This window comes from Tupaia chinensis, unplaced genomic scaffold, assembly GCF_000334495.1.
Source record: "Tupaia chinensis unplaced genomic scaffold, TupChi_1.0 Scaffold000374_1, whole genome shotgun sequence".
Taxonomy (NCBI): domain Eukaryota; kingdom Metazoa; phylum Chordata; class Mammalia; order Scandentia; family Tupaiidae; genus Tupaia; species Tupaia belangeri.
The window spans coordinates 1389682-1400525 of NW_006159872.1; the positions used below are offsets into that span (position 1 = coordinate 1389682).

At 46.8% G+C, this 10844-nt stretch overlaps 1 protein-coding gene across 1 annotated transcript in view; it reads left to right on the top strand.

Moving 5' to 3' along the window:
• The window catches only part of SHE (Src homology 2 domain containing E), a gene marked incomplete at its 5' end in the record, with an annotated part of 29042 nt that overhangs the window by 8585 nt on the left and 9613 nt on the right, over positions 1 to 10844 (top strand). Inside the window, 1 exon segment of the mRNA XM_014589728.2 lies at positions 10662 to 10838. Within this exon segment, the coding sequence (XP_014445214.1) occupies positions 10662 to 10838 (177 nt within the window).

The following is a 10844-nucleotide window of genomic DNA, read 5'->3' on the forward strand; positions in this document are numbered from 1 at the left end:
AGGTGTTTCGCGCTTAGCCATACCCCCTGGGCGGTGATTTCTCTCTTTCTGTCTCTGTCTCTCTGGCAAGCACACGCACCCTGTAGCAAAATATCTCTCTTTCTCTAAATAAAACTAATTAATTAGTTAATTAAAATAGAAATAAAAATAAAAGAGCCCAAAATCCCAAGAGGAGAATGGAGAAGGGACTGTGGCATGGCCATCCCCCCGGGGGTAGATTTCTTGCTGTCTGTCTCTCTGGCTGGCGAGTACCTATACCAGACTCTGGACATACAGGAAACGAGACCCACATGATCTCTGCCCTTGTACTCACAACCTACGAAGGAAACAGACCTCGCAGCAGTAAAGAAATTAAATCACTGAAAAGTATGATTAGGTGCCATGATATAGGGATCTGCATCAGGACAGTAAGTGCCATGATATAGGGATCTGCATCAGGACAGAGGAAGAAACAGAAGCTAAAAGAAGTTCATTGGTTTCTTATTGTAAAAGAGTTTTTTTTTGCTATAGGGTGCATGTACTCACTGAAGAGACAGAGACAGACAGAAAAAGTGAGAAATCACCCCCCAGGGGTGATGGCCAGGCCACAATCCCTTCTCCGCCCTTCTCCTAGGATTTTGGGAATCATACACATGTACTTGGAGTGATTTTCAAGCTTCTGGATCCGGGACTCACACTGGAGTTGGCCACGTGGGAGTCCAACACCTCAACCACTGCTATGTCTGCTGGCCCCATTCATCGGCTTTCTATAGCCTAATTACTGTAGGACCCCAGCTCCCTGGATACCCCCAAACTTTGCTCTTAACTTTTATTTATTTTCTTTTAGAGCTTTTGCCTTAGGGCATGTGTGCTCACTAGAGAGAGAAACAGCCAGAGACAGTGAGAGGGAAAGTGAGAAATCACTCCCCAGAGGGAATGACCATGCCACAATCTTTTCTCCTCCATTCTTCTCTCGGGATCTTGGGCACGTCCACTCCATGCGCCCGGCATGATTTTCAAGCCACTGGTTCCAGGACTCAAACCGCAGTCTGCCATGTAGGAGTCCAGCAACATAACCACTACACCATCTGCTGGCCCTACTCTTAACTTTTAAAAGTTAAGAATTTATTAATAAATTCACACTAAAATTTATCCAAAGAATTATTCATGGAAAGAAGATAGGTCTGTGAGTACAAAGTAATATCGGTGTGAATGTCTGTTGTTTTTCTGCTAAGTTAACAGGAGCATTTTAGCTAAATAATTAGCAGAAATATTCCACATACTATAGAATGAGTTTTAGCCACCATATTGAAATTTTACCATTGGGTGTGTTTTAGAAGTTCCCTAAGACAGGGCTGACCTTGGAGTACAGTGGTTAAGCATCGTACATTGGGAGCCAGATCCTTCATGGCTGACTCACACTTCAAATCCTAGCCTTGGCAGCTTGAAAAAAACACCAGCGGCATGTGCACACATGCCCCAAATCCTGAAGGGACAGAGAAATGGAGGAAAAGGATTATGGCAAGACTCCAGCCCATTTGGGGGAATACATTGTCTTTCTCTTTTTCTCTCTCTCTGGAGAGCATATATACCATCTTCCTAATTTTTTTTTTAAGTTCTCTAAAACAACCACCAGCTACAATGAGAATATTTTCTGTAGTTGGCATTATATTAGAGGACTACAAAAAATTTGTAGGGGGACCAGCAGATGGTATAATGGTTACATCACTGGACTCCCACGTAGTCTGTGGTTTAAGTCCTGGACCCAGCAGCTTAAAACTCACACTGGGCACATGTGCGTGCGTGCGTGACCAAAATCCCGAGAGGAAAATGGAGGAGAAGGGATTGCGGTGTGGCCATCCCCCTGGGGAGTGATTTCTCATTTTATGTCTCTGGCAAGCACATGTGTCCTATAGCAAAAAAAAAAAAAACTCTCAAATTTGTGAGAAAATGGAATTAAATGACAAGTTTATTTCAGTACAAAAATATGTGAAATCCGTGTGTAATTTTTTCATAATCATTTTCGGTGAACTTTTTGAAGATCCACAGCTACATGTTGGCCATCCAAGTGGCCAAATTACTTCACAAAGACCAATGGTAATCCTGCAAAGTGGGTTTCTGTCATACAGTTGAGAAAATCTAGGTTCAGAAGGATTAAAGAACTTGTCCAAAGTACACAACTGAAAAGTGAAGATATTGGTCATTTGGCAGGCTTTGGTTTAGCTATTGAGATCTTATGAAAGATTGTTTGTAAAATTTTATTTTTAACCTCCAAGTGGTTTTTCTTCTTAGGTTTTTGCCATAGGGCATGTACGTTCACCAGAGAGAGACAGAGGGGAGATGAGAAATCACCCCCCGGGGAGGATAGTTACACTGTAATCCCTTCTCCATTCTCTGAGGATTTGGGACATACATGCACAGGTACCCTGTGTGATATGCAATCCTCCGAATCCAGGACTCAAACTGTGGAGTTGGCTATTTGGGAATCCAGCACCTTAACCACCACACCACCTGCTGGCCCTGCCTCCAGGTGTTTTTGTTGGTTTGCTTAAATAGTCCAAACTAAAGGACAACCTCACTATTCATGTCTTCAGTAGAAAAACTATTATGGGAAAAAATACAGGTGAAGACTGTCTCTACTTTCTTTGTTAAATTTCAGGATTTCTGAAATATACCTGCTTTTGTTCAGATATTTAGATTTATCCAATAAGCAAATAGTGAAGTAAGAATAAATCAAAAGTTTGAGCACTGCTAAAAGATGTGAGGAAAAGAGTTGCCTAACAGCCCTGTTTCTTTTTTCTTTTTTTTGGGAGAGGTTTTCACTATAGGGCGCGTGCGCTCACCAGACAGACAGAGACAGAGAGACAGAAAGCGAGAAATCACCCCCCAGGGGGGATGGCCACGCCGCAGTCCATTCTCCTCCATTCTCCTCTCGGGATCTTGGGCACGCACGCACACGCACCCGGCTTGAGTTTTAAGCCACCAGGTCCGGGACGCGAACTGCGGTTGACTACATGGCAGTCCAGCGACATAGCCATTACGCTAACTGCTGGTCCCAACAGCCCTGTTTCTGATTCGAAGAGGAAAATAGCCTTGTGAGACCCTAAATTTAGTGTTTCTCAAACAAGAAATTGATCTGGGGGAAAGATTCACTGGTCAGTAACATTTTACATGACTCTTTTTTAAAAATTATTTTTAATTTTATTTATTCATTTACTTATTTTATTTTGACCAGAGAGACACAGAGAGAGAGAGAGAGAAAGTGAGAAAGCAAGCCACCAGGTCCAGGACTTGAACCATGGTTGACCACATGGGAATGTTCAGCACCTTAACCACCATGCCACCTGCTGGTCCTCTTAAATTGACTCTTTTGAGCATGAAGTATAGTAGAGAAAGCCTGGGCTCTGGAGTCAGTAATAAATGCTTCCCCACATTCCCACATGGTCATGGACTCCGTTTATTCACCTGTGGAAATGGGGTGACAAGTCTGTCACTGTGTTACGAGGCATGAGTGCTGGATATGAAACATCTAGTCTGTATATGTAATAAATGCAGCCACTATTTAGACACACCATAGAGAATTCCAAGAATTCCATTTTCAAAAAAAAAAAAAAAGAATTCCATTTTCAAAGAGAATTCTGGACAACACAGAGCGATATTGATTGCTAGTTACAGTGGATTAATTGAATAAAAGAACGTTTTAGGTTTCTGTGGTGGTTTTCAACGTGACGAGCATCCCTTGTGCCGTGACGGTTGGGGATCGAGAAGGGGAAATTCGGCCTCTGTTACATCCCCACCGACCCATCGTCCGTTTTCAGTGGTGCAGACGAGCCCTTGGTCTCGGCCCGGCTGCACATGAGTGTTTATCTGCTGCCCGTCCACTGCGTTCTGTTGTCTGCCGTGGTAAATGGCCTCTATCGGCAGCCAGGGTGTAGCTTCCTCTTGCCATTTCCTCCTTCTCAGGCTTGTTTCCTCTGGCGGCCAGCTCTGCACGTCAGGGGCTATTCTCCCTGCAGGAAGGGTCGGCAGCCCCATGATTGTTTCTGTTTCTGTGGCGCCTCAGGTTGGGGGCAGCCAGGTGTTGGAACAGACTGAAAGGTTACTCCTCTTGAAGGGGCAGAAGAGGAGGCCCTTTTCCCCTCTGATTAAACATTTCCAAAGATGATAATGTGAGGGGGACTTCAAAAAGTTTTGTGAAGGTGGCATAATGGTTAAGGCACTGGACTTCCATATGGCTGACTGTGGTTCGAGTCCTGGACCTGGTGGCTTGTTTTCTCACTTTCCATCTCTCTCTCTCTCTCTCTCGTGAGCACACATGTCCCACAACAAATTTAGAAATAATAATAAATAATTTTTAAAAAGCTTGTGGCAAATGGAATTAAACACAAGTTTAGGGACCAGCAGTTGGTATAATGGCTATATCGCTGGACTCCCATATAGTCGACCAAATTTCAAGTCCTAGACCCGGTGGCTTAAACTCACGCCGGGCGCGTGTGCGTGCATGCCCAAGATCCTGAGAGGAGAATGGAAGAGAAGGGATTGCGGCGTGACCATCCCCCCTGGGGGGTGATTTCTCACTTTCTGTCTCTCTGTCTGTCTCTGTCTTTCTGGCAAGTGCACACACTCTATAGCAAAAACCTCTCAATAAATAAATAAATTAATTAATTAAATAACAAGTTTATTCAGGTCTGCAAGTTTTTGAAATCCATGCGTAGTTTCTTCATAATACACATTTTCTGTGAACTTTCGGAAGACCCGCATACTTGCCAGGTTTTGTGTAGTCCTAGCACAGGACAAGGGAGGAACATTCTCAGCTGTGCGCTCTCCAGTGGGTCTCCCAGAGCTCAGTGTGCAAGACTGTCTAGAGTAGAAGGAGGGGCCCTGCCGTGGCATGACAGTAAAAAGCAAAGCTCTGCGAGGCTGACCCACATGAGAAGGTTCCAGGTTCACATCCAGAGACTCCCCCCTTAGTGTGCCCAACAGATGCAAGCCTGTGATCTGGGGCTGGCTAAGGCGGGGGACGGGTGGTGGCCTCAGCACCTTGTTGGGGTTGCTGTCTCCCTGTATCTGGCTCTGACTCATGAGAAAAAAAAAACTTTAAATAAATATTAAGTAGTCAGAAAAGTCATGACACATTTTGCATAGAAAAACAGAAAAATATGGAATGACTTTTCTGATAACTTGATAAAAGAGAAGGAATGCCAGGGCCTCGTTGCAGAGTAAGAACTCAAACACCGGCGGTGAAGAACACAAGGTTCTTTTTTCTTTTTAAAGAATTATTTTATTTAACTTTTATTTATTTATTTATTTTTATTTGGCCAGAGAGGGACAGAGAGAGAGAGAGAGAAAGTGACAAAACAAGCCTCCAGGACCAGGACTCGAACCGCAGTCAGCCATGTGGGAGTCCAGCGCCCGCAACCACCATGCCACCTGCCTGCCCCAACTTAGGGTTCTAATCACTGTACATCTTTTATTTTTGCTTGTTTATTTCTAATTTCCAGAGGGCACACATGCTCACCAAGGAGGAGAAATCAACTCCCGGTGGGTCATGTGATGCCGGCATCCCTCCTCCTCCATTTCTCCATCCTGTTGGGACTTTGGGCATGCACACGCGCCCAGTGTGTTTTTGGAGTGCCCGGGGCCAGTATTTGAACTGCGATCCTCCATGTGAGATCTGGCTTCCGCAACCACTAGGCTGTAGGGCCAGCCCTGTATGTCGTTTTACTACAGATGTATTGAAATGTCCTTGTGAGCCGTGCTCCTGCCCTTTAGTTCCGCTGGGGCAGAATTGAGACAAGGACCGTGGGGAAGGCTTTCCCTAGAGAGTACAGATGGTCTAAACCAAGGACAAACGAGTTTTGATTAGAAACCTAAAAATTCTAAACTTGTCCTTTATGGTTTTTGCTTCCTTTTTCTTATTTTTTAAAAATTACTTATTTAATTTTATTTATTATTATGATTATTATGTTTGCTGTAGTGCACATGCACTCACCAGAGAGATGCAGAGAGAAGGAAAGTGAGAAAGTAAGCTACCAGGTCTGGGTCTCGAACTGTGGTCAACCCTGTCGGAGTTTAGCACCTGAACCACCACACCACCTGCCAGCCACTCCTTTTTCTTAGTTCTTTAGAAAAGCTCTTTTTAAATCTCGGACCTGGCGTCTTACTCTCTTCCTTTCCCCACCCCTTCTCTCTCTTTCACTCTGTCCCTCTCTGGTCACAATTAAATAATTAAATAAATTAAAAAAAATTTTTTTTGAAAGTTCTTTTTAAAAATACTCCAGCCTTATCTTAATGGAGCCAAGAACAAAATATGTTTTTGTTTATTGTTTTCTATAGTTCCATTTAGGATAGGCAGTGAGGAAAAGAGTGGCCTGACTGCAAGTCAAGAGCTTTGGACGGGATGAGCTCTGACCTCAGACAACCCCAGGCGCCTGGCCTGGCCTGGATGGGGAGGTTCTGGGGTAGGTTCTTCCAGCTCTGACGGTGTGATATGGAGATTTTGATTTATTTATTTACTTCTTGCACAAACCAGAGAGAGAAACAGAGAGCAGGTGGTATGGTGGTTTAAGTGCTGGACTCATACATGGCCAACCCCAGTTCAAGTCCGGGACCTGGTGGCTTGCTTTCTTGCTTTCCTTCTTTTTCTGTCTCTCTGTCTCTCTCTGGTGAGCACATATGCTCTATAGCAAATTTAATAATAATAAATAGAATCAAATAAATCTTTAAAAAGAGAGAGAATATCCTCCAACAGGGTCCTGATGCCATGACGCACCCCCAGCCCACCTTGGATCCTGGGCACGTGTGTGTCGGCACACTCAGGGAGCGTTCCAGAACCTGCCCAGGTGGGTCAGCCTCCCTGAGAGCTGTGTTTTACCACTGAGCCACACCGGGTCCCTGACGTGGTGTCAGATACAGGCAGTACCGTCCTCCTTGGGATGGGACCAGCCACTGAGATGGGGACTGTGAGGACCCAGCAAGTGTAGAAGGTATTTGTTAGATGAGAGGCTTCTGGGAGATTTTTACACGCTGACTCCCAGGCTGTGCTCCAGTCCAGTTAAGTCAGATGCTGTGGGGGCCGGGTGGTGGCGCAGCAGCAAGAGCAAGGCTCTACTCTGTAGGGCTGGAGTTTTCGGTCTGTGTCTGGAGACCTCCCTGAATTCTTCAGGTGCATGCACGTGCCCGAGGTCGGGACCTACTGAGGGATGGACTGCAGCGTCAAGGCCCTGTTGTGGGCTCTCTCACACTCATGGCTGGAAGGACTAAATCAGAATATTGTTAGAGCTGCCCCGGGTGATTCCAGTGCGTTTTTGCTACATTGAATTGGGACAGCGGCCCAGAGGCCCTTTCTCCAGCAGAATTTACCTTCACCCTATAAATCAATTTTGCCATTCTGAATTTAGTGTCTTGATTTTAATAACTCTCCTTCAGTAGTCTTTTTCTTATAAATGTTTTACTGGGCCAGCGGGTGACATGGGGGTTAAGGCGCTGGACCCCACGTGACCAGTTGCACAGTTTGCATCCCCAGCCCCGGTGGCTTGAGAATCCCACCAGGTGTATGCCCATGCCCAAAATCCTGAGAGCAGAATGGAGGAGAAGGGATTCCTGCGTGGCCTTCTCCCCTGGGGGGTGATTTCTCACTTTCTCTCTCTCTCTGGCAAATGCACGTGCCCTGTAGCCCCCCTAAAAACAAACTAAAACTCACGCTGGAGTGTGCGTGTATGCCCAAGATTCTGAGAAGAAAATGGAGAAGGGATTGGCGTGGCCATTACCCTGGGGGATGATTTCTTGCTTTCTGTCTCTCACGATCTCTCCAGCGAGTGCATGTGCCTATAGCAAAAATCTCTATAAAAAAAAAAAAAAAAAGTTTTACTGATTCATTCTCCATAGAGGGTCGCTATGCCTGTTTTTTAAGTTACCATAGAAAGTCTTCCCATCCTGTTTCTCCTGATCTGCCTGCTCCCTCACCACTCCTCAGCCTCTTTGCTAGCACTCCTTCCAGCCACCCTTAACTAGGAGCCCTAGGTTCTGCCTTTGACCCTCTTTCCTTTTCAGTATGTCCTCGGTCTCTCAGTAGTCACGACGACGCTTTCCTGAGTACCTTCTTGACACGTCCCTCCAGATCGGCATTTTCACCTGCCTGGCAAAGTTCTCCTGCTCCTCTTCCTTCTCTTCATCCATCCAATCACTGTTTAGCACAATCATGTCTCCTACAGAGATGAACAAGACACGGTGGTCCCTGCCCCGATGGTCTCCACCAAACTGGAAACAGATTCATCAGCTAAAAAATCCTTGCAGTGGGAGAAGTACAAGCGCAAGGTGCGGGTGGGCTGACACACCCTGTCACCCTTATGGGGCATCAGAGAAGGTGGGCAGGAAGGGCTTCTACAAACGAGGTTCCCAAGTTCGATTTTAAAAGATTGGAAGAGGGACCAACAGATGGCCTAATGGTTAAGTCGCAGGACTCCCATGTAGTTGACTGCGGTTCCAGTCCCGAGCCAGGCAGCTTAAAACTCACAGTGGGCATGTGTGCATGCACCCAAAATTCCGAGAGAAAAATGGAGGAAAGCAATTGCACCCCCACGGGGGGGTGATTTCTTGCTTTTTGTCTCTCTGACAAGCACATGCGCCTCATAGCAAAAATCTCTCTAAAAAAATAGAGCCCCAAGATTCTGACAGGCTGGGAGTGGACCATGGCATCAGGACCCGTTTGGGGCACTATCTCTCTAGCGCTCTTGTTCATGGAAGAAATCAATCCGTCAATAAACACCTCCACATCACAATGCGAGAGCTGAAATACCTGCCCTTAACCTCGCCAGGCCAGGCCAGGTGACTGGGGTTGTCTGAGGTCAGAGCTGTATCCGCTGCCCAAAGCTCTTGACTTGCAGTCCGGCCAGTTTTCCTTCATCGCCTATTGATAGAGCTATGGAAAATAAACAAAAACGTGACAACAGCGAACAAATTGTAATAGTTCTGCATTGCGTCCAGAACCCATCTAAACTTAGTGTCCTCGGTCTCACCACTTCTGCACTCCGGCGCCTGGCTTGCCTCCTCTCCCAGCCTCTTCTCCCAGGACCTTGCTTCTCTTGGGCTTTTTGTCTTTTAAACGTAGTTCCCACCTTGGGACCAGCAGTTAGCGTAATGGCTATGTCTGTCGCTGGACTCCCATGTAGTTGACCACGGTTCGCGTCCCGGACCCAGTGGCTTAAAACTCATGCTGGGTGCATGTGCATGCATGCCCAAGAGGAGAATGGAGGAGAAGGGATTGCGGCGTGGTCATCCCCTCTGGGGGGTGATTTCTCACTTTTTGTCTCTCTGTCTCTCTCTGTCTATCTGGCGAGCACACGCACCCTATAGCAAAAACCTCTGTAAAAAAAAAAAAAAAAAAAAAACACCACGTAGTTCCCACCTTTCTATCTCCATTCATGCAGCTTCCTCCTCTGGAAATGCCCTCCTCTATCCAAGTCAACTCATCTTCCCTTTCTCTTCCACTTGGAGCCAACCCAAATGTGCTGGCTGAATGTATGGCTCCTAGCGCCCAACTTCTGCTTTCGAAGCCAGGCTTTGTGGCTCCCTGGTCTGGACAGTTTTCTTTTTTGGGGGGCGGGGGGACGGGAGAGATTTTCACTATAAGGCGTGTGCACTCGCCAGACAGACAGAGACATAGAGGCATAGAGACAGAAAGCGAGAAATCACCCCCCAGGGGTGATTTCAATCCCTTCTCCATTCTCCTCTCGGGATCTTGGGCACGCACACACACGCGCCCGGCGTGAGTTTTAAACCACCAGGTCCAGGACGCGAACCGCGGTCGACTACGTGGGAGTCCAGCGACATAGCCATTACGCTAACTGCTGGTTCCCCTGGACAGTTTTCTTAAGCTCTTTGCTCCAACTGTACCGGGAAAATAATAGTGGCCATCTCATGGAGTGGTTGTGATCACACCACACTTGGAACACTTAGAATGGTCCCGCACACACAGTGAGCAGTCAGTAGAGGTTAGCTGTTGAGTTACTGTGGTTCCCCCCCCCCCAACACCTTTTTACTTCCATTTAGCTCATAGTCACTGGGGATGGGGAGGGAAAGGTCTTCAAATGAAGTGCGTGGAAAAGGTGTGTTATATAAAGACTGCATGAATTTCAAAAATGTGTGCCCCCAAATAAACTTGTACTTTAATTCCATTTTTCCCACAGCCTTTTGGACATCCCTTCATATTTTTTGTGACTCTGTCTGGCTTTTCCACTATATTGAAACTGCCCAGGAAAAAATCCCAACTACTGCACATAAATACCTTCTCTCAGCATATATGGGGTAACGTTTTGTAAACACTCAGGTGATTTTTTTATTAGGATTCTTTGATCTGGGCTTCCCAACAAGAAGGTGAGTTAGAGTGGGAGAAGGCCTCAGGACCCGGAATGGAAAGGGGTTAACTGGAGGCTGCCGGTCCTCAGATAGAAACTCTCCTCTTCGGAGCGGTCCATTATCTGGCTCAGCGATGGGAGGGAAAACGTTGGGGGGCCCTGCCTTTTGCTTTCAAGGCACAGCTGGGAGGCGGTCAGCCCCTTAAGGAACAATTTTGCAGTTACCTGCCACCCTAACCGGAAGACAGAGGTGAAGGCGACTGGATAATGGCCAGGCCGGGCGGCACTTTTTCTTCCTAGACCTTGTGCACGGTGCATGTTTTTCAGAAATCAGACGCCGCGGTTCCAAAGATCCCCTGGTGAAAGCCCTTCAGCTGCTCGATAGCCCCTGCGAGCCGGGGGAAAACGGCGTGAAGTCGGAGACGCCGGCCCGAAGGCGCAGTTCCAAGGACCTTCTGGGGAAGCCGCCGCAGCTGTACGACACTCCCTATGAGCCCGCAGAAGGCGGCC